The 22,547-nt window shown below is 46.7% G+C and overlaps 2 protein-coding genes across 3 annotated transcripts in view; one reads left to right on the top strand and one right to left on the bottom strand.

The window, feature by feature from the left end:
* The window catches only part of Adar (Adenosine deaminase acting on RNA), a 44,642-nt gene that overhangs the window by 15,349 nt on the left and 6,746 nt on the right, over positions 1–22,547 (top strand). Inside the window, exon 5 of one of the 2 annotated variants that reach the window (XM_065435441.2) lies at positions 18,056–18,076. The exons of the other annotated variant lie outside the window; for it this stretch is intronic. Within the exon in view, the coding sequence (XP_065291513.1) occupies positions 18,056–18,076 (21 nt within the window). The remainder of the gene's footprint in view (positions 1–18,055; positions 18,077–22,547) is intronic. 2 annotated transcript variants of the gene reach the window in all.
* Positions 2,835–4,547, bottom strand: LOC135904580 (uncharacterized). Its single transcript, XM_065435430.2, has one exon. The coding sequence runs from the start codon at positions 4,545–4,547 to the stop codon at positions 3,690–3,692; it is 858 nt and encodes a 285-aa protein (XP_065291502.1). The 3' UTR covers positions 2,835–3,689.

Raw genomic sequence — 22,547 nt, 5'->3', positions numbered from 1 at the left:
CTTGACAGAAAGGGCTGAAATTTGGCACACGCACTGCACATTGCAATAAAGAAACAAATCTAAAAGTTCATAAAGATATCTTCATTAGCTTTTGTTTTATAAGAATTTATAAGTTCCTTGCTTGTGGAAAGCCTGGCACAGTAACGAAACACGATAGGGAGCTGGAAATACTTTGCATTGTTGAGCCGTGGTAAACGAGACGGACACACGTCTTTTCGGTAACAAGGTCTAGTTTATTCTGTCAAAAGAGAGAATTGAGCGGGCGCGCGCAGCGCGCCGGAAGTGCGAGGGCTTTAGAGAGCGAGAGGAGAAAAGAGGGAAAAGGAGCATAGAGAAGTGCGGTGCACGGACCTAATGCGAAAGGAAGGCAGTAAACACAGTAACAAGAAAAGGGAGCTCGCGCACGACGTTCGGCACAGTGAGTCGGATCATGTGTCCGTGTGCCTGGCGTCCAACACTCGCGAAGGTCCGCTTACGGGAGGCCCGCGGGACGCCCCGCGGAGTTGTTTATGGCTGCGGGGGTGGTGCGCAGCTCCATCGCCGCGCCGCTACAGATTGCTCCCCCCTTAGAGAGGAAGCTGAAGCGACGAACGATGCTCACAATGCACAAGTGGCAGCCCAGTGAACGCGACGAAGAGGTGACGAACCGCGCACTTGCAAGGAGGAGTCCGCGTGTTCCGGGGAGGCGAGATAATTAAGCGCGGGTGCCTCGCTGAATGCTGGCTTGAGTCGCTCAAGCGCGATTGTATCTCGTGTCCCATTTACGTCGACGACGAAGTTAGAAGGAAAACGTTCTAAAACGGGGAATGGCCCGAGGTAGTGGGGCTGCAGCGAGCCGCGCACAGGGCCGTAACGCACAAAAACATGTGTGGCTGTCTGCAAGTCCGAAGTGATGTACACTGCACGGGGTTTGTTAAAACGCGTAGGCTGCGGACGGAGGTTTCGGAACACATCGCGAAGCTGGTCGACGTACTCGCTTGCTGTTAGAGAGGAAGTGAGGGTGTTTTCTTCGAAGAAGTCGGCTGGCAGGCGAAGCGAGGTGCCGTAAACAAGCTCCGCAGTAGCGCAGGAGAGGTCCTCTTTGAAGGCAGATCGAATTCCGAGAAGCGTGAGCGGAAGTCTGTCAACCCACTTGTTGGGGCAGCCGTGCGCTGTGAGTGCTGCCTTGAGATGGCGATGAAATCTCTCGACGAGGCCATTTGTTTGAGGGTGGTAGGAGGCAGTTCGCAAGCGTGCTGTTCCGAGAAGTTGAAGTAGCTCCGTGAAAAGGGACGATTCGAATTGCCGGCCTCGATCAGTGACAACTTTCGTTGGACAGCCAAATCGGGATACCCAAATGGAAACAAAAGCTGCGGCGACAGTAGCTGCAGACATGTCGGGGATAGGTGTCGCTTCGGGCCAGCGGGTGAAGCGGTCGACACATGTCAGAAGATAGCGATAGCCTTGGCATGGGGGTAGCGGGCCGACAATGTCGACGTGCACAACGGAGAAACGTTCGTCGGGTTGCAAGAAAGGCTTTGTGGGGGGGACAGGGTACCGCTGAACTTTCGCGCGCTGACAAGGTGCGCACGAGCGGACCCAGTCTCTGATATTTGCGTTCATGCCCGGCCAGACGAAGCGTGATGAGATAAGCTTTTGAGATGCGCGAATGCCTGGGTGTGCAAGAGTGTGATATGAGTCAAATATTTGCTTGCGGAATGAGGTGGTTAGGTAAGGCCGAGGTGTGCCCGTGGAGGTGTCGCAAACAATTGGCACATCTTCAAAGGTAACTAATTCAAGCTGAAGAGATGTTGACGCGTCACGTAGGTGACGGAGCTCAGAATCACTAGCTTGTTCTGTAGCCAATTCTCGGAGGTTGAAAGGAAATGATGTTGAGATAGAGCTCTTGGAGCGACTGCGCGTGATAGCATCCACGCGACTGAGGGCGTCAGCTGGTGAGTTGTCAACGCCGCTGACGTGGCGTATGTCAGTTGAAAACTCTGAGATGAAAGCGAGCTGGCGCACCTCACGTGGAGTGTATAATGATTCAGAGCGGCCGATTGAGTAGGTGAGAGGCTTGTGGTCAGTGAAGATTGTGAAAGAGCGGCCTTCAAGTAGGTGTCGGAAATGCCTCACGGCGAGAAACATGGCGAGCAACTCACGGCCGAAAACACTGTAGCGTGTTTGTGCGGGGGTCATGCGTTTTGAGAAAAAGGCAAGGGGCTGCCACCCACCGTTTACTTTTTGTTGCAGTACCGCTCCGACCGCAGAGCTGGAGGCATCCGTCATGAGCGACAATGGATAGTTGGGGTTGGGATGAGCTAGAAGTGTGGCATCGGCCAAAGCGTGCTTGATAGAATTGAAAGCTTCATCTGTTGTGCTGTCCCAGGGCAGTGCGGTTGACGATTGTTTGCCGCAGAGCAAACGCTCGAGGGGTTCCAGCAGCATAGCACAGTTTCTAATGAATCGGCGGTAAAAGTTTACCAGGCCTAGAAACTGGCGCAGCTTAGTGATTGAAGCTGGCTTGGGGAACTCCATGATGGCTTGCACTTTGTGGGGAAGAGGGCGGATGCCGTTGTTATCCAAGCGATGGCCGAGAAAATCAAGTGATGGTACTCCGAACTCGCTCTTGGCAGTGTTGACGACGATACCATTTGCTGATAGGCGCTCAAAGAGCTGATGGAGATGTTGGAGGTGCTCTTCGTGGGATGAGCTTGCCACAAGCAAGTCGTCAACGTAGGCGAAAACGAACGGCAGACCACGTGTGACTGTGTCGATGAACCGCTGTGATGTTTGTGCGGCATTTCGGAGACCAAAAGGCATTCTCAAAAATTCGAAGAGGCCAAATGGGGTAGTAATTGCTGTTTTTGGAATGTCTTCTTGCGCGACAGGAATTTGGTGAAAGGCTCGCACCAGGTCAATTTTGGAAAACACTGTAGTGCCATCCAGTGCCGACGTGAAATCTTGGATGTTAGGCAGTGGGTACCGATCCGGAATGGTTTTTGCGTTCAGGGATCGGTAGTCCCCACACGGCCTCCAGTCACCTGATTTCTTGGGGACCAAATGGAGCGGGGACGCCCAGCTGCTGGACGATGGTCGTACGATTCCAAGTTCTAACATGTGTTCGAACTCTGCTTTGGCAATTTTGAGTTTGTCCGGGGCGAGTCGTCGTGGGCGAGCAAATACAGGCGGACCAGTTGTTATGATGTGATGACGTACATCATGTTGTACGGGCTTTGTCCAGTCTGGTGGTCGCGTGAGGTTGGGGAACTGTTGAAGGAGGCAAGCAAAAGGATCACCAGCAATTGTTGTGGTTGGGGCGACTATAGGCGAGTCACAAGAAACGACGCCATGAACAGAGAGCAACGTAGCAGTGTCCAGCAGGCGTTGGCGTTTCACATCGACCAGCAGTCCATGGTGGTCCAGGAAATCAGCGCCAATAAGAGCACGGCGAACGTCAGCGACGAGGAAAACCCAACGGAACACGCGGCGCAGGCCAAGATTCAGGGTGAGGGACCGCGACTTGTAAACAGGTATCCTGCTACCGTTGACAGCTTGAAGATAGGAGGTCGGCGGTGTAGTTCGGTCGGAACGTTGCGCGGGAATAATGCTGACCTCCGCCCCGGTGTCCACCAGGTATTGCTGGCCTGTGGTTCTGTCCATGACATGAAATAGGCGACTTTTGCTTTGGCCCTGACCGGTTGTCGCCATTAAAGGTCGGCCGGCTGGTTTCCCTGCCATGCACAAGGACGGAGGCAGTGGCGCGCCTCCTGCCCGAAGCGGCGGTGATAAAAGCATACCCGTGGTGGCGTTTGAGACCGGGAGCGTTCTTCTCTTGGACGCCGTGATCTACTCGAGCTGCGGTACCTTCCGTGACGGGGTGAAGTGCGATGACGCTCCGCAGCACAAACTAATTGATCAAGGCGATTGCAGAGCACGTCGATGGGAGAATCGGTGGAGGATGATGTTTGCGGGGCTGAACTCGCAGTGGGGCTTGATGATGTTACGTTGCACACCGCTGGCGTCACCACCTCCATGACTTTGTCCGCCAAGCTGGCAAGGCTGTTGAGGTCCATCACCGTGGCTGTAGCGAGTACCATCTGAACGTTTACTGGAAGGCGCTGCATGAACAGTTCCCGCAGGAGGCGGTCATCGCTTACTGTTGTGTTGTCGCTCATGAGCTGTCGCATACGGCGAAGGAGCTGGCTTGGCCGACGGTCTCCCAAGTCCTCTGCGGAAAGCAACTGTTGCATGCGGGCTCGCTGCGATGTTGTTGTGCGCTCGAGAAGGGCAGCCTTAAGATCGCTGTATGGAGTGGCGGGAGGCGGTCCAGAAAGCAGGTCGGCAACTTCTTCTGCAGCAGTAGGCGACAGTGCCGAAACAACTAGGTGGTACTTGCGTTGTTCCGTGCGAACGCCAGAGAGAATAAATTGCGATTCCGCTTGAAGAAACCAAACTGCAGGGTTGCGGTCCCAGTATGGTGGGAGTCGGATGGAAACTGCAGAGACGTCTTGTTGCTCGGTCGTGCACGTAAGTTCAGTGTCTGGTTGCATCTCGTTGCTGTGCATGGCTCCACAATAACTTCGGCAGTGCCGCGAAGAAAACTACGGGTCACCACTTTGTTGAGCCGTGGTAAACGAGACGGACACACGTCTTTTCGGTAACAAGGTCTAGTTTATTCTGTCAAAAGAGAGAATTGAGCGGGCGCGCGCAGCGCGCCGGAAGTGCGAGGGCTTTAGAGAGCGAGAGGAGAAAAGAGGGAAAAGGAGCATAGAGAAGTGCGGTGCACGGACCTAATGCGAAAGGAAGGCAGTAAACACAGTAACAAGAAAAGGGAGCTCGCGCACGACGTTCGGCACAGTGAGTCGGATCATGTGTCCGTGTGCCTGGTGTCCAACACTCGCGAAGGTCCGCTTACGGGAGGCCCGCGGGACGCCCCGCGGAGTTGTTTATGGCTGCGGGGGTGGTGCGCAGCTCCATCGCCGCGCCGCTACAGCATGTTTGCCCAAATGTCTAATCTGCACCAAGACAGTGTTTGACTTTTTTTTTTTTATGTGCTAATAATGTTTTGCTCAATATAACATGCACATGACTGTGCTTCTCTGCATGGAACCTTGTAGTTATTGTGAAATAATTAAATAATGGAAAGATAAAGAAACATTTCAAAACTGTCTTTAAGTACAGCACAGCTTATGGATCACAGCAAAACAAACTGGACCAAAATCGGTCCAGCCATTGTAGTGCTGCGCTTTCCATGAGCGAGGTGGTTGACAAAAAAAAAAGAAAACCAATTAAGAAAACTGGCTGCAAAGTTTTAAAAGCGCTGCAAATTTATTAAAAAGCACCAGGGCTGTAATGTTTTGAGTAATTGCTGTTAGGCATCTTCTTACACCTTTGCCTCTTTGTTTGGTGGGCTTTGGATGCCTTCTTCAGGCGTTCTTTATCCTTTTCTTGAGCCGTCTGGAGTAGTGCATGACCACCATTTTCACTGCCAGATCGAGCCTGGTATCGCAGTGTACACCCACAGAACGCTGTTGGCATCTTGGGCACAGTGTTCTAGCAATCAAAGAGTTTATCACGGAAACAAGCACAATAATGAACTCACAATCACAAGGGGCCGAAATTTGTTCTTGGCCTTGCTGGTCCACCAAACTGAACTTCTGTTAGTTGTGGACACTGCGCGAAGGGAGTCGCAAATGCTGCATGCCTGCGCTTCTGCAGTCACCGCTGACACAAAACGCAGCTCGAGGCGCGTCTGAATCGTGCGACGATTCGTCTGGTGAGCCTTGAGTCACCGTACAGCATGTAGCTCATCGACGGTTGGGGCTCACTAGCAGGCTGCATGTCCCTGTCGCACTATGCATCGGAAACGTACACTGTCTCTGCCAGCGATGGTGACCTTCGACCCGCGTCGCCTCCAACAACGCGATCTCGGTTGCTGACTCGTGCGGCCATACGCACAGGTGGGAGAGCCTCCGTTGCCACGTCTTCCGGTGGCTTGGTTATCAGCGTCGATGTCACAGGGCGATTGTCGGCTTTGCTGCTGGAATCGCACGGTGCAAGATAACGCGGCACGGTATCCATGTGTTCAGTCGGGTTCTCCGTGTGACCGCCTCTAGCAGACCCGCGCTTCTTTTGTATTTGTGTGTTTGTTACAAGATGGCGGCGACCAAAGAATTCAGAAGCGGAATGGCGAAACTTCGAGCTTTCAAATGATACCAAGATGGCGGCATTCGTGGCGGGAAAGGCAAGTTAGGGCTTCGCGAACTGCGGTGATTTTACGTGATTTAAAGCTGTTTTCTTGCCCTACGCACTGATAAATTATTTATTTTCGGGCAATTTTAGTGCGTTTTCATCCAAACCATTTTGATACAATGTAGATTAGGCATTGCAGATACCGTAACGCGTTGTTGCCAAAAATCGATCTTTTCTTTATTTTCGCAATCTAATCCCCGCGTCCCCCCTTAACCTGCATGCATGATCTCGGAATTGATCACTTATGAGTCCCCCGTACGAACATATTAGCTGCAAGCATTCTGTGGCGACTTACGACCCGTTACCACATTTGCCAGCAGCGAAGTTGCAACGAACACTGCCTAGTCCATTAGGCCTAATCGGCACTGTTTCATTGTGTGTCTGCGACTAAAGTTATGGTTTGGTGCCGAACTTATGCAGATGTATTCACAGAAGCTGCGCAACAATCAGGAAGCAACAAACTGCCTCGCAAATAAAAGCGAGGGTATAGAAATTGTCCACAGCCGCTATCTTTGTGACACACCGTACGGCAGCCTCGTTCCCAATGCCGTTTGTAGATGCACGTTGGTGTCTTGTAGCTTCGGGTACATTACGAGACTAGCTTGGATTTATGCGACAGATGTGAAAGTGTCATGGCAAGTACATGGTGGAAGAACAAGAGAAGTGTGTTGTGGGGGGGGAATGAGCATCATGTGAGCTTGCCCTGACCCTCCAGATTTCAGAACCGTGGATAGGTGGCAAATCACGCCTGACACCTGCCTGCTCTTTACCGTCAGTGCTGGCTATGCACAGAGAGTGGTGATCAAGTTGTGATGCACAGTCATTTCGTCTGTCACACAGATTGGCCTTACGATAACCACCTGCCATAAAGGTAGGGCAGACCTTCTGTATTTTGGAAAATGAGTTAAAAGCAAAACTCTTTATGCAATAAATGAAAGGTTACCACTAAACACAGGTCCGCTATTAAGCTGGGAACCTTATTGGTATTTAGTAAAGCAAAACATCACTAATTCATTAGTCTTGGAGGAAAAATGCACTTGATTCTATGCGTTGGAAGTTCTATTGATGATGCACTTTGCGAGCGCGCTGGCCACGTGCCTTCAGAGCTACATGATCACTCTCCATGATCGTGTCAGTGGCGACCGTGGTTTCGTCCGCGGCGGTTGCAGCAAACTAATTTTGTTTTGACTCGGTGTGATGGCTGCACTTGCAATGTCACAAATGCAGCGGAAGCTATCGAGGATAAAGGGCACCGGCAACATTGCGGAACAATCTGTTGGCAACCAACTCACTTGTGTAAAAATGATTGAAATGTGTGCGCTGTAGTGAAATGCATCGTCTTGGATGAAGTCTTGCGCCGCGGCTGCGCTGTAAAGGAAGTCGTGAGGCAAGGCCTTCGCTGCTATAAGTGCTAATCAGAAACGGGATTTGCCAATTCATTCAGTGTATAAAAGTTTGTTCAAGCCCTAAGCATTTTGTTATTATTTGACACGCTTGATAATTCAGCATTCAATTAATTTTGGATGTATTTTTTTGGTTTCGTGTAATCCGAATTAACTAGGCTTTACTGTACTACTATCTTACTTGAGAAAACAAAGGTGTGGCATTGTAGTGTAGTGCCTCCAGAGGGGACATGTGTGCAGGGTGTCTACCAACCAGGAAAACTGGGAATTCTCAGGGATTTTGAGTAGTCTGGAAAAACTCAGGGATAACTCAGGGAATTTGTGCCTCATTAGGGAAAATTAGCCGTAATTTTATTGAAAGGGTCGAAAGTCGTGGTAATGCTGGCTCGAGTAACAGACAGGAATTGCAATGAATCGTCTTTGACGCCCTGTCGTCGGCCGGAGGAGTTGCCAGGTCAACGACCGACTTTTCGGATTCCCGACAATTTGGACGGCTTCGTGGCACCACCACGTCGTACCCCATAGGTCAATGTATCAGAACGTCTGAAATTTCGGACGCAAGAACTCTTCGCCGTTCGATTTTCCGGACATTTTGCCGTGACCGCAGGTCTGAAACGGCATTAATGAAAGCCACCACCGCTGCCATTTTGATTACCTCGCCGCCTCGAACCGGCGCTCTAGCACGCAGTTCTGCTGGCAACCGTAGCCACCACCGCTGCCATTTTGATTACCTCGCCGCCTCGAACTGGCGCTCTAGCACGCAGTTCTGCTGGCAACCGTAGCCACCACTCCAGCAACGCTAGGCCTAGCTGCTTCGACTTTCGCTATGAAGCTTCTTGCTGTTGGGTGCCGTGTTTTTTTATTGAAAGAATTCGCTGCTGTCAGCAATGGCACGGACTCCGCCTTTGTGGTCCTCGCGATTGACTTAGAAGCTTGGAAAGCGCGGTGCATTGCATAATGCTGGCTCCCGAAAGTCGGCTTTGCCTCTGTACAGAAATGTTACTTGGTGAAGCATGCGCAAAAGTATTGCAGTGAAGCATAACAAGAGTGGGTAGGGACTATTGCCACGGGACACACTATGTATTCCTTAATTATACACGTGCGCACCCTGTATTTCCTGTCACAGTACGAGCACCGATATGCCTAATGCGTGTACCAATAGGCCTTCAGAGCGTGTTCAAATGTGCCTTTGGCAGTTTGAGGCCCTAATGGCAGTAAATGACATTAAATTAATTTTTCCAACTGGCCGATTTTTCGAACATTCTCGCGGCCCCGAAGGAGTATGAAAAATCGGACCTGGACTGTGCAACTGACCAAAAAAAATGCTTCAAATGGTCCGTGGGGCGAACGAGTGACGGGAGGAGAACAAGAACGAAAAGGACCTACGCATTGAGGAATGAACGCGAAATGAAGGGTGATGCCGCCGTTTTGAAGGAGCTTGAGCTCAAAAAACAGTGTTGGCTGACGCCGAGATGCAGGTGTCCCTCATCCAAACCAAAACTCATAAAAGCTGTGAAACAACACTGAGGCGTCGTGCGCGGGTTGAGACTATACCTCAACTGTCCTGACATATATGTCAGGACAGTTGAGGTTGATTTATGAGCTGTTGAGAGAGAATGTCAAATGTGACAAAGTTCGGGCCTCATACCACTGAGCTTGCTATCAGTTGATAGAAATAGTTCCTATTCAAAAATATTTGCTTCTGTATGCATCTCCTTTTTATTCATATTTGAGAATTTCTGACTCCATTTGCAATTTTTTTTCGAAGACATTTTATTTGCTGGGCATTTTACTAACACCCCCCCCCCCCCCCCTTTCTATTCTCTTTTTGAATACCATAAGCACAACTCCTTAGTATTCAAATTGAATTAAGTCGTTTTTTCAAAAAATTTTTCATGTGCTTACTATAGCATGCATGCTTTGTTCGTGCTCGTCTCTCTTTCTTTCTATCTCCCCTTCCACTTTTTATCTTTTATTATCCCCCTTAATCCTTCCCCCCGTGCAGGGTAGCCAACCGGAACTACCTCTGGTTAACCTCCCTGCCTTTCTCTGTATTCTTTTCTCTATCTTTTCTGTCTGCGTGACGTCATTCTCTGTTCAAATTTCATGAAAAACTGGGGCAAATTCATTTAAAGCCTAACATTCGTGCAGTGAACTTTTGTCAGTAAAAGGGAAAATTCTTCATACTGCATAAATTAAAAAGAAAACAAATAATGGCGCCTATCTTGCTGTAGGTTGACAGTAGTGAAGGTACTGTAGCGTGCTAATGTAATGCAATCTATGCTCGTTACAATGGACCCACGTACAACAGCCTTTCGGATATAATAGACCATATTTCAGCCTTAGTTTGTCCTACCGATTTCGTTAATGCGACGAAGTTCACATTTAATGAACCGCACTACAATGGGCGATTGGCTACAACGTACTAAATTAGTGGCAATTCTTGCCAAAATTGGGCAAATAAAACTGACTTTTGCTGTGCCGACACAAGCTGACAACTGACTTGCATCCGACAATCGCGGCTCAATACTGCGTGCGCGAGGGAGAAAAGCAGCGGTCTTTCGCGCGCGAGATGGGGAGGGGTTCTACTCCAGTGGCTGCTGCTTACAGTGCAGCCACCGTATCTCGAAAGCGATCTGCAATGTAGACTAAGTGTGCCCAGTGCCGGTAGCTTTGTATGCGCTGTGCTTTCGATGTTTAGTTCGCATTGAAGCAACAGACAGCACGGGGGTCAATTCGATCGCTGCTGTTGCACGCTTATCTTGCTTAATTTGCTATCGCAATCGATGCTTCACCTTTCAGGTGAAACTGCAATTTTTTTATTTGTTTTTTATTTTAGACGTTCGTCACTCACTTTTTGCAATAATTTTAGACTATGCGACGAAAGTTTCGGACTTCAGGCGTTTCGGATAAAACGGACGTTTTTCTGTAAAATTATCGGGGTTGTTGTAACGAGAGTCAACTGTATACCACGGGAGGCCAGATTGATGAAATCGAAGCAAATTTCACAACGCTGAAAGGATTTCTAAAGGAATCATGGTTGCTGTCAGAAAGAGAAGGATATCGTTAAAAGTCTGCAAACAGAGAAATATCTAGGTTTGGCAGCTCAGAAAAGTTCTGCAGGGCTTGCTCATGGCTTGTTGGTGTTCGTGTTGGTGCAAGTGGAACAAATAATTTTTACTAGTCAGAAGTCGCATACATATAACAATAAGTCCTTGTTTTAATTATTTCTCCTGTAAGTGGTGCAGCCTTGGTAGTGCTGTAGAAGCTCATGTAAACACTCTTTTTGTTAGGATAATTCACATTATCAAAGTAGTGAAACCTCGTCACTACAAACACCAATATAACAAACTTTTCAGAAATCCCCTGCTGAATTCTTATGGTTTCAGTGTGAAATATTTCTGTGCTATGAACTTCAGAATACCAAAGTTTTAAGAATAACGATCTAAGTTCCTGCATCATACTAACAGTGCCTCATACTACAAACTAATATTCAGAAATCAGGGGATTCTTAGCTTTCTGTGTGTTATTCACAGCAGGCGACGCAGTAAGCTAGCAGATGACAAGGTGCAGAAAGTGCACAAGAACACAGAAAGCATCATTTTTTGCAAGCGCATGCTCCGCCCAGGCTAGTGTCGCCTAGCAACAGAAGCGCTTATCTTCCTTTTTTGGCACTTCTTTCTGCGGCCATACTAGCTACGCATGCTGAGAAATGTACCAATCTCTGTACTCGCTGGGATGCCACACGGTCGCACTTTGCACTTTCCAGATGGTGCCGTTTCCACGCACTTGTACTTTAGAATAGTTCAGGTGGTCCGCCTCGAGTGAGAGAATGGCAGTGTCCACGGCAAGGAATGTGAATGACAAACAAACAACACGAAACATTGTGCTTTGGAGGCAGCATGGAGCTTCCTTTTTGTCAGTAGTTTCCTCAGCATCTGCTTTTCGCGCATCATCCTTATTTTACGGTGTTTCGGTAGTGCGTAGCAGCAGAATCTATTTATTCGCAACCGTGTGGGCTGAGCGCCAACAGCGACGTTTTTGTGGAGAGCTCAAACGGTGACAACTTATGATTTGATGGGTTGATAGGTGGAATGGTTCATATTGGGGCTTTCACAACCTTTTGGAATAATGGAACTATTTTCGGCAGTCCCACGTGATTCGTTATATCGAGATTTGACTGATTCAGCTATGCATTAGTAAATTTGAATATGCTTCAGAGTGCTGTAGTGATCATGAGTGATGCAGTTGACCCACACAAAAATTAAGCCAAGTACAAAGGAGGCAGTAATGTACACGATCTGGTAAAGCGACCATAGAAATGTAATTTTTTTCTTCTCACATTAGAGTAGGGGGGGCGCCGACTAGTGCAGACGAGCAAACGTCGGCTCCTGATATCATCAATGATTTCACAAGGTTATTCACCCCAAATCGAAGTGAATTACGTACCAACGAAAGCAGCAAGTTACACGGATTCCGTGAATACCGGATTTATTCCGGTGGATGAACCCTTTCTCAACATTTTCTGCATTCGAATTTTCAACCTTGGTGTGCAAAGGCGGGTAGGCCTAGGGCTAACACCGCAAGTCACTCACTACCGCCATGAAAATCGTCACCAGTGAGACAATATCGCCGGAAGACGCGAATGACCCGGGCTGGATCGCGGCATATAACCGCAAACCACGCAAGGGCAAGGCCAGTCGACACCAAGGAGCAAGTTCGTCAAGTACACGTGGCAGACGAAGGGACGGTGATCGCACTGCTGGACCGAACAGCGCATACCAGCGCCTCATCGCTACCTCGAGACTCCCCCAGCTACCAAGGGACACATTTCGTATCATCGTGAGACTCCGAGACGGTCTCAACGTGGCCAAATCCACACCAGTGCAGGTTGAGCAAGCCCTGGCAATGGCGGCAGCCCTGGCTCCTCAAGACCTCACGGAAGACTCCATATGCCCCAACGTAACTCAGAATATCTTCATCATCAGCACCCCCAGCGAACGTAACGCAAGAGCATACGCCATGGTGCAAACAGATTAGCATGAAAGGCACTATGTTTCGGGTCGCGGTATACCTGGCCCCACCCAATAATACCTGCAAAGGCGTAGTCCAAGGCATTGACCTCGAGCTCAACGACTCACAACTCCCGAGAACTGATCGTCACGAAACGCAACCCCAACGCCTTGGAGGTGGAGAGAATCAAGAACACCACCGCATTACCAAAGGGCCCTCTCTCCAGTGAGCCCGAATGAGAAGAAGCCCTCAAAAGCCCGGACCTCAAACTCCAACTCAAGGCCGTCCAGAGGGCCCAAGAACTGGCGGAGCGTCACCACGTTCCCGTCCCGACTTGGGCGTCGCCTATGGTTTCAGCCCAAGGAGCTCCACGCGTGCAATCTCCAGCGGCTTGAAACTCCTCAGGACTTCAATAAAGTTCTTGACTGACTGGCTGACCTCTCGTATTCTGAGCTCCATACGTATACATTGAACTTTGATCTATCAGACTTTGAGCAAAATCTGCACTATAAGGTTGCTTTTTTTCTCCCTAATGTTAGCTTCGTTGACCTCTATGTAAGTGGAATCTCATCGATATATAACTGGTGGGAATGCAGCATAACTGGGCACTGAACAATAATACACACCAACTGGCAAGTGCAAATTTTTTTTATCTTTACCTGCACTGCCATAAACAAAAAGAATGACATACTACAGTAAATGTTACTTGAAATGCAGACCAAAAGTTTTTTTTTTTTTTTTTCCAATGCAGTGAAATGCAGTTCTTGTTCTTTTGCACGGCCGTGCGGTAGTCTAGAGAGCTGGTGATACTAAGCAGCGTTTCGAGACTTTGGTATGGAGCACAGTTGCATAGCAGACAATGTATCGACTTGTAGAGCTTTCCCTGTTAGTGCATTGGTGTTCATTTGATAATCTAAGTACCTGTTCCGACGTAGCTTTAACCATCCCGTTTGATTTGCATGCCTGCCAACTCTCCCACTTGCGCAGGCACGGCCATGAATCTCCTGAGAAACTTCTCCAGTTTAAAAAAAAAAGTTTTAAAAAATAATTCGTCGTGCAGCACAGCCATATCCTAATCGTCATTACGTGTTAGGAATGAAGTCTGATTTAAATCCAAACCATTTGTGTTAGGCCTGATTCCATTCACTTCAGATCGAGACATATTTTTGAGAAGGGCGCGAAATAGTGTTTCAGCTTTCACAGCTACATTGTTACCAAGGTCTTGTTGAAGCCCAAGAAGAGGTGCTTGCAGGTGTTCTCGAAGGCTTGCATTTCGAGAAGCTTGTGTTTCGTGCCATCCAGGAAAGGCAAGCAGTTCAGATTTTGCATGACTTGTACATATGATGTTAGTGCGGTCCACGGTGGGTAGAGCCAATATAAAACTGCATTTGGCATCAACTAGGCACCAGAACTCTGTTCTGTCACTGAGAAGCAGAGGGCCACGTACAGTTTCTTCACCAATAGCAATCAAGATCATTGTCTGTGCTGAATGCGTTTTCGCTGGATTTCTTATTGAGTACGACTTGCCACTGAGTGTTAGGGATCACGTTGGGCCACTTTTGCACTAGATGTTCCCGAAGTGCAATGGTGTGGAGGGCTACAGATTAGCCGAACCAAGTGCCATTGCAGGAGAAATGGCCACAGAGGTGCAGAGTGTGATGATCGAGAGCCTGAAGTGTTGTGCTTTCATCCTTGCAGTTGACGGTAGCAATGATACCTCCTCGCAACTCTCTATCATGGCAACCTACTATGTAGAGAAATGTGGGTGGGCTGAGAGCAAACTGTTATGATATGCAGACACTTCACTAAGAGGCTACCCGGTGAAAAACTGGCAACCTGTTGCTTTACATGTCTGTATTTTTTTGTTGCCGTGATTTTGTTCAGTGTTCAGTGGTTTTGTTCTCCCTCCCCTCAATTTCCTGCTGTATTGTTTTACAGTTTTCATTGAATGAGGTCCAGCACACGCATATACCTGCAGCCTTTATTACAACCAAAAGAATGCAGAAAAATTGCTTAGCAGTAAAATCGCCAAACAGTAAATTGAGGATTTGCATGCATCCAGTCTTCGCTGACAAGCAGCACATAACGTAGACCGTTTGGTACAGAACATTATGCATTTCTTCTCACCATTTGTTGTGCTATTACGGAAGCTGCACTCTATGTGCCTTTCACGCTTGTGGTTTCGAACATGCCAGCAGCCAGTTTGAACAGGATAGTGTGAGCTGGAAGTGTGCTTATGAGTGCCTCCAGAGCTTCAAGATGAATGCACAGTCTTGATGTGAACATACTATTTTATTCTATTTGCAGACCAATATGGCTAATCGCATTATGATTGTCTTTGCTGCACAAAACAATTCACCAACGGAAACAAACAAAATTGCTGCGAGAATTGGCAGGCCATGCTGATTATGAAACACACAAACATATTACACTACACTATGGCAGCTGTCACTCAAGGTGTTCGTGAAAGTTTCTCCCTTGACATGATCACTCCTGCACAAGCCAGGGCTTTTGATCACATTTTTTGTGCATTCACACATGGTTAAAATTAATCTGAAGCCCTTTACTAGGATATTTCTCAGTCCTTAGATTGCTGAGGACATTTTAGTACCTGTCACCTGTACCTGCCACCTGTCAGTCAAGCCAGTCTGTCTACGTCCGTCATTGGTTAAAAGCCAACTGCAAGAAAATCTTGAGCTCTGTGGAAAGTGTAGTTGGTTAGATATGTAGTGCAGCAGCCTCTGTGCAAAATTTTACGTTGGAAGTACAAGTGGACACGTCATGAAAAGCTTGCTAAAGTGGACATTTTTTATACCAAAACTGAAAGAAGGAAAAAAAAAAACACTGCCATTACCGCTCACCCTAAGTGATGCATAACTCTGAATGCACAGCTCCTCAGCACATCTCCCAAGATTAGATGTTCCCTGCAGCATGCTGAAGATTCTCCAGAGAAGACGTTTTGAGACTTACCTCATATCCTCTAATCACTATGTGTCAACATCGTTTGCTTAATTGCTATTTAAAGCTTGCTAAAAAGAAAATTAGGCAGTTGCGAGCCTTGCAGCTTTGTCAAGAGTGCCTCAGTTGTAATGTATACTGCAAATTTATTACCAATTTGGGCAAATTGAACATTTATTGCAGTTGGCCTTGAAATGTAATCATTGTGGTGTGTCACTGCCTGTTCTTGTGCTCCTGTTAATGCCCCCTGGTGTTATGGTATACAGTCGCTGAACGATTATTCAGACATGCTTTACTTTTCAGACAGCTTTGCAGAACCGGCACCAGCCCCAAAGACGTAATATATGGGGATGGCCAAAATTTCGGGAGTTCTTACTGCATGCTGTTCAATAATTAGGACTCCTCCTGCATGACCGTGTGGCAATTCGGCCACTGAGAAGAGCGGAAAAGCAATGTTCTTGTCTCAATATGTTGGTGGTGCTTCTCCAAAACGAAAAGTAGCAAAGCCTGGCCGATGTTGTACTCACTGACTGCGCCCAAATGACAGGACAAGCAAAGCCGCTAAGTTGTAAAGGCTGCATTTGCATGTTTGTCCTGTGCCTCGCACATTCAGCATTTATTCATCTATGTGTTAATAACTACACAGCATCAGGCAACTTCGTTGACCACTGTTATAAAATTTTCGGTGCTCAGAATCGTAAAATAGCTTCAGATAACACATTTGAACTCTATCCTCAATGGCGGCAGCAATGAGGTTGGCAATAAAACTAAAGAAGTGCCAGGCAATGTTGTAAAGACATTAGTGAGCACTTGGCTGTCAGGGCACTGTTGACCTATTTTAACTGTACCTTTGTGTATCTGTAGTGACAGCAGGAGAAATACAGTAAAACCTTGTTAATACGTTCCCGTTATGTACGTTTTCCCGGTACCAACGTTGGCATTTGAGAACACAAAAATGATCCAATAGAGTTACGCTCATTTTTCATTGGTTCATATGTTCCCAGAAAACACAACTTTTCGGCACCAGCACTCAGTACGTTGCCAAACTGCGATCGTGTGATATGTTTTCTAGCCACTAGATCCCATGTAAACAAGAAAATGAGTGAGGCGCACGCTATCGAGAACAGTCTGTAGCTGCCCGCCGGGGCAGCTTTGCTTCAATACTCGCCCGCTTGCCTCACGTGAAAACCCTGCTGCGCACTCATTTTCTAATTTTGGTACCAGCAAATCTACTCCAGCATCATCGTACACGGCATTCACAGCTTTCACCGCCAATCCTATTGCGATAAGCATCTTCGCCTATCTGTTTTACAGCACATGGTGCCTTCGGAAGCCTAGTGCACACTTTTAATAGGCGATAACCAAAACACGCCACCGTTCCCTGCTGTAGCTGTGATTGTATATGTTTTCTGGCCGCTAGATCCCATCTGAACTAGAAAAGGCGCGAGGCACACGCGATCAAAAGCAGTATATAGGTGCCCGGGTCACATGAAAACGACGGCGTGCACAGTTTCTTATTCCGGTACCAGCCAATCTCCACCCTGGTCATCGCACATAACATTCACAGCTATCGCCGCCAAACCTATTGCGATAAGCATGTTAACCTATCTGTTTTACAGCGCGTGGTGCCTAGTGCCATTGGTAGCGTGCCGCACACTTTGAGTAAGCGATAATCCAAATGCGCGCCGTTCCCTGCAGCAGGCGGCACGATGTGAGCATCCTGTTTCGCTTTGGCACAATCTGGCATCACCCACCAGCTTGATTTCGTTTCGGTTTCCCATCGCACTCTTAGAACACCACGCAATAGAAAACAAAACGTGTCTCGGGCCGCTGGAGCACCGCCAGCTCGACGCGCGTCGGCATCTCGTGCCGCAACGATCTGCGCAAGACTTCACATTACGCAGATGTCAAGAATGGTTAAGTCTGTCAAATTTTTCTAGTTACTTCAGATCGTTTCCAAAACGTATGAGCGAGGTTCTGCTGTGCATACTGGCTTCAGCTTGCATGCAAGCATATATGCGTGCAACAACCTGATGACATGCTTTTTTGACCGCTTCTGGAATAAGAACCTTTCCTTTTTGACGACTCCATTACTTCGGCCTCTTCATTATTATGACCTTTAGGCGGTCTTCACCTAGTCTGAATTATCAGTCAGCAACTGTATGTCTACGCTAATCCCTCTATTGTGTCCAGTATGCTGTACATATTTCTTTTTCAGTTTAACTCAAGTTCTCGAAGCCAAAAAGCTTTTAGATTGTTTCCGAGTGTGGCATGTTTTATGTTTAAGCATTTTAATGCTGCAGTTGCTTGAAAGCACTAAAAGTGTTAGATGTTTTCTGAGCTTCTCTTTCAAGTGCGAAACCTCGAAAATATTTGTGTGTCGTTATAGTAAGCTGCAGCCAGAGTCTGACTGTTTGAACTACATGAGTGGCTATTGGTCTTTACAGGGCAATATTGCTCGTTACAGGGTAAGTACAGCATATCCAACAATGAATGTGTCATTGTAACCCTTTTCTTTTTGTTGTTGTTGCTCGGGGTGAGGGATGTTCACTAAAAGATGAGAGCATCGGCTTTAAAGCTGGGTTTGCTTGCATGCGTATGCACTGCTGTTTTCTGTATCTAGCCCTTTTGGTTATGTTCGCATTATACAGAGGATAGGAAACTGTGTACTTGTTAAAGAAATCTTGTGTGGGTGCAGAAGTTGCAAAGTATAGCATAACAGAAATGTGATCTTCCTTTTCGTATCATGAAATAGACGTAGGCATTAAATGATATTTCATTTGCACTGCTCTCAGTCGTACATTTCTTTTTCTATGTCTCTGTCTGCATCGTGACTGCTTTTCCTCTTTAGGTCCTTGTCCTCAGGAAATCCGGTTACCATATCATCTCTTCCTCATTTGATACAACCAGAATATTTGCTGGCCTGTCTCTTGTTGATTCGCTACTTCTGTTTCACAACCAACGGTCCTGTCATATTTTGTTGAATCTTTGATACCCCCTCTCTTCTTAAGATGCATTGCATGCTCTCTGTACAAATTGCCAACTCAGGCTCAGGGGCAATAGAACAGTGGCAAACACATGCAATGATTTTGTTTCATCTGGGCATATAATCAAGTGAACTACTAGCAACTGACTACATGTTGTTTTTTCTTTTCCCTTTTTTGTTTGTTGTCGCACCTTGATGCATGGCGTGTTGAAAAAATACGCCATTTCGTCAGCATTGTCAGAATCATTGTTTTTTTCTTGCCCTTGCCACATTTGTATATTCAATTTAGATTCCCCAAATGAATTTCACTGATGTCCATTAGTTGTGGATCATACAAACAATAGCTCGAGCAGGGAGCATTTCCTTTTTACCAGTAGCAACGCTTTGTGTAGTCCCTTAAGAGCAAGGCTATATAAATGAATGCTTCTTTGTCATATACTTTAGATTTTCCGTAAGTTTCTGACTGCTATGATTACTTTGCCACTTTTATACTAACGGTTGTAAAGCTTTTTGGAGGAAAAAGCATGCCTGGTGGCAAAAGCTTAGCCATGTAGCACAGTGGTTTGCATACTCCTCCTCATTGACAATCCTGTAGTATTTTTGTCCTTGGAATTCTGCCTCATATTATGTGGCTTCCTTAGGGATGTGCCATCTAAAAATGCTTTGAGGTGCAAGAGCAGTGCATGCTGCGATCTATGTTTTTGTAAAGCAGTATATTCATGATTGGCAATTAAATTTCTTAGAGGTCCGACAAGGATAAAACAGTATGCAGCTGTTCATAGTGCATTAATTTATTTTTTTCTGACTTGTAATCACAATAAGAGGCATTGACTTGGCCGTGCCTCATTTTACTTGTAACTTGGATTTCTTCTATTTTTTATTGTTTGTTTCTTCTTTTCATGTACCATAATTTCACCTCCTTGCGAAATTTCTCCCATTATTCCAAATTGTTATTTTGAGTTCTTTCAGATTAACCTCTTGCAAATTTTCTTGAAGATTTGTCTTGCTTTTTTTTTTTTTTTACAGTGTAGTGTTCATTGCTTTCTCACTGGTGTGGTTCCTACCTTTGGGATCTCATGTGTCGGAAGAAGCATTTGGCCTCATTAGCTGCTGTATCTGTTGTTAAATGTTCCTCAGACTTCTTTATCCTAAACCTTGCTTTTAGAGTGTTCATTCTACCTAGTTTGGCTATTTCATCTGCTATGGATACCGATGTGACATCCTGCTGCTGAGCTTGGTCATGCATTTCATTCCCATTTATGGCAGGTACATTCTATTGGAAGCTGCATGCAAAAGAAAAGGTCATGTATAGTACCCGTACGTATGCTAGGCAACCTCAGGTGGTCAAAATTAATTTGGGTATTCTGCTACTGCACACCTCATTGTCTGGTGCAGCTTCAGGACATCAAACCACATAATATTATTACAGTAGACTTCCGTTAATTCGACTCAGTTATTTCGATCCCGGGCAGAGGTCCTTACAGGCATCCATACATTTCTGTGGGCCCAAACGCGTTATTTCGGTCTCAAAGTTTGCCTTCGACGGATAGTTCGAACTTGACTGGTCAGCTTCACGGCGATAAAGACCTGTTATCTGGGGAAGCATTCCAAGAATGGCAAGGGGCTACTTTCGCGGTACATAATACGCATTTCTTAGTTATACACACGTGCACACACCGTCCTTGGCTACAGTAGGAGCACCTAGACACTTAAGTACGCATACTGGCAGCCATTCAGAGCTGTTTCTGACATTTCTGTGGCGATTTGAGCCCTCATTTCGCCCACCACGCGTGTGTAAGCGAGACCGTCAACGTGGCCTGATATGCATTCCTTAATTACACGTGCGCACACATGCCGTGTGCCAAGAAGTGGATAAAAGCAATGTTTTGGGAAAGCTAGTGGAAAGGAAGACAGTAAGTTGAAAAACCGAAAGTCGAGGGGACGTTTAGGGCCAACATTTAGAGTGGGGGGCTGTCTAAAACTCTGAAGACCTGCCAGTAATATTATTAGGCATCTCGGTGGTTGTACACTGACTACAGAGGGCGCTTGTGCGTGTGTAAATCAAGGAACACGTGCTATGTCCCTTAAAGGGGCCCTGAACCACCCCTCGGGCTTGGTGAAATAACATAGTCCGCGGGTAGCATACGCTGTTGTGAACATATCGGCCAAGTTCTGCTGTCATGCGCGGTCCGTGGAGCTCACAAGTGGAGCGCGAAGTCACCTTTTTCTCAAACACTCTCATTTCAAAAACCCCATGCCCCTCGCTCTTTTCTGTGTGCTCTATTTCGTCATAAAGCACACCCCAATACGCGGCTGCTATTGGTCGCTGCGCTCGGCTACACCGCGGCCGCCGCAAGGTGCCACCACGAGTCCAGTGGCTAAGCGCATGAAACGCTATGGCTAAGTGCACTGCGGCTCTCTGAGGACAGCCGCGTTGGCTTACATTTAGCGCGGCACAGTCACCAAATCGAAAATTTGAACTACGCACCACGGTGACGTCTCCGCCGTAGCCTTTGCAGTGCAAGGCATTGGAGGAGGAAGGGGAGCACACCTGAGGCCGTGTTTGATTGCTGATAGCTCCACTTCTGCTGAACGCAATGAAGTACTTTTTGCGACAAAGTGGTTCTGAAATAGCCTATCTTCACTTCAAATGTCTTTTTCGACTTCGATAAAAAGTGGTTCAGGGCCCCTTTAACAGTGGCACCTTTCCTTCCTTATTATGCTTCTCCGCAAAACGTAGCTGTAGCGTAACAAAACTAACCTTAAAGGCAAACACCGCGAAGTGAATCAACAGCATGTTTCTGTGTTTTTTCTCTCTTTTGTTTCATTCGACCAGTTTCGTCAGTCCTGTCAGGGTCTAATTAACGGTATTCGACTGTATTAATAATTATTATTGCTACATTTATTTTATGCTGTACATCAGGCTTCATAAGTATTTTGGTTCTCTAGGTCATTCGCTACCGTATACTAAGCTGAGACATGTTAATAGGAATGTGTGAATGTGTGGCCAAAGCATAAATTAAAGTACAGTGCACACAATTGGCCAGTCATCTCTAAAGACTGGTATGTACTGCCTGTCCACACTGGCAGGCTGCAAAAATGCTCATTCTACAGCAATAGTATTGCTTCTCTTTTCTATGGTTTTTGTTTTCTCACTTTGAAATCAAAGAAAACAAGCAAAATTATCACAGTGGAGCAAGCATCCTCACACTCTGCCTTCAGTTAAGCTTAGACACGTCTTCACGCATTCCTGTTAACGTATCTGAAGTCAGTACAGTTGACGTTCCAGCTTGGCTGGTACCTAATTGCACAATATCCCTAAAAATTTTCTGCTAAATTAGCACCCAGTGGGCATACAGCTGTTGAAAGCTTCATGACCTTTCTCTTTTAATTATTTTTCTTAAGTTCCCATTATTAACCTTTATGGCTGTAGACACATGTGGAGACCTCTACTAGCTTGTTGATTTGCTGCCACTTTGCAGCATAAAACTTGGTTAAAGGGGTCAATCTTTCTCATTGCACAGACCATATTTTCACTGAAATATAGTACACAGAGCTGTTGCACAAAACTAGGGCAAGTGTTAAACAGCATGCTGCAAAATGCAGTCCATTATTAGTAATAGTATCAGCGAGAGACATTAGCAGACTCTAAAGACACTAGTTTCATGTCCTTTCGTCTTGTGGTATTTCAGTGCCATAGGATTCCCAAGGGGATGTTAAAATTGTTCAATGTAGACAATTTTATATAACCAGGTTTAATATATCTGGGTTCGTGAGTATGCTTCCTAATGTAAATAAGGATGCCTCGGCAATATGCTCAATCACCAAAAAGAGTTGCAAACAATAATAGAGCTTTGTGTTGTTTTGCAATGGCAGAACATAACTTGGCAATAAGAGCTCCATAGAGCAACACTTACTACATAATGGAAGAATGCAAAGCAGGCTTACCTTTA

This window comes from Dermacentor albipictus, chromosome 4 (assembly GCF_038994185.2).
Source record: "Dermacentor albipictus isolate Rhodes 1998 colony chromosome 4, USDA_Dalb.pri_finalv2, whole genome shotgun sequence".
Classification (NCBI taxonomy): domain Eukaryota; kingdom Metazoa; phylum Arthropoda; class Arachnida; order Ixodida; family Ixodidae; genus Dermacentor; species Dermacentor albipictus.
Note: the sequence above shows the minus strand (reverse complement) of the source record. Positions and strands in the feature narration are given on the sequence as shown.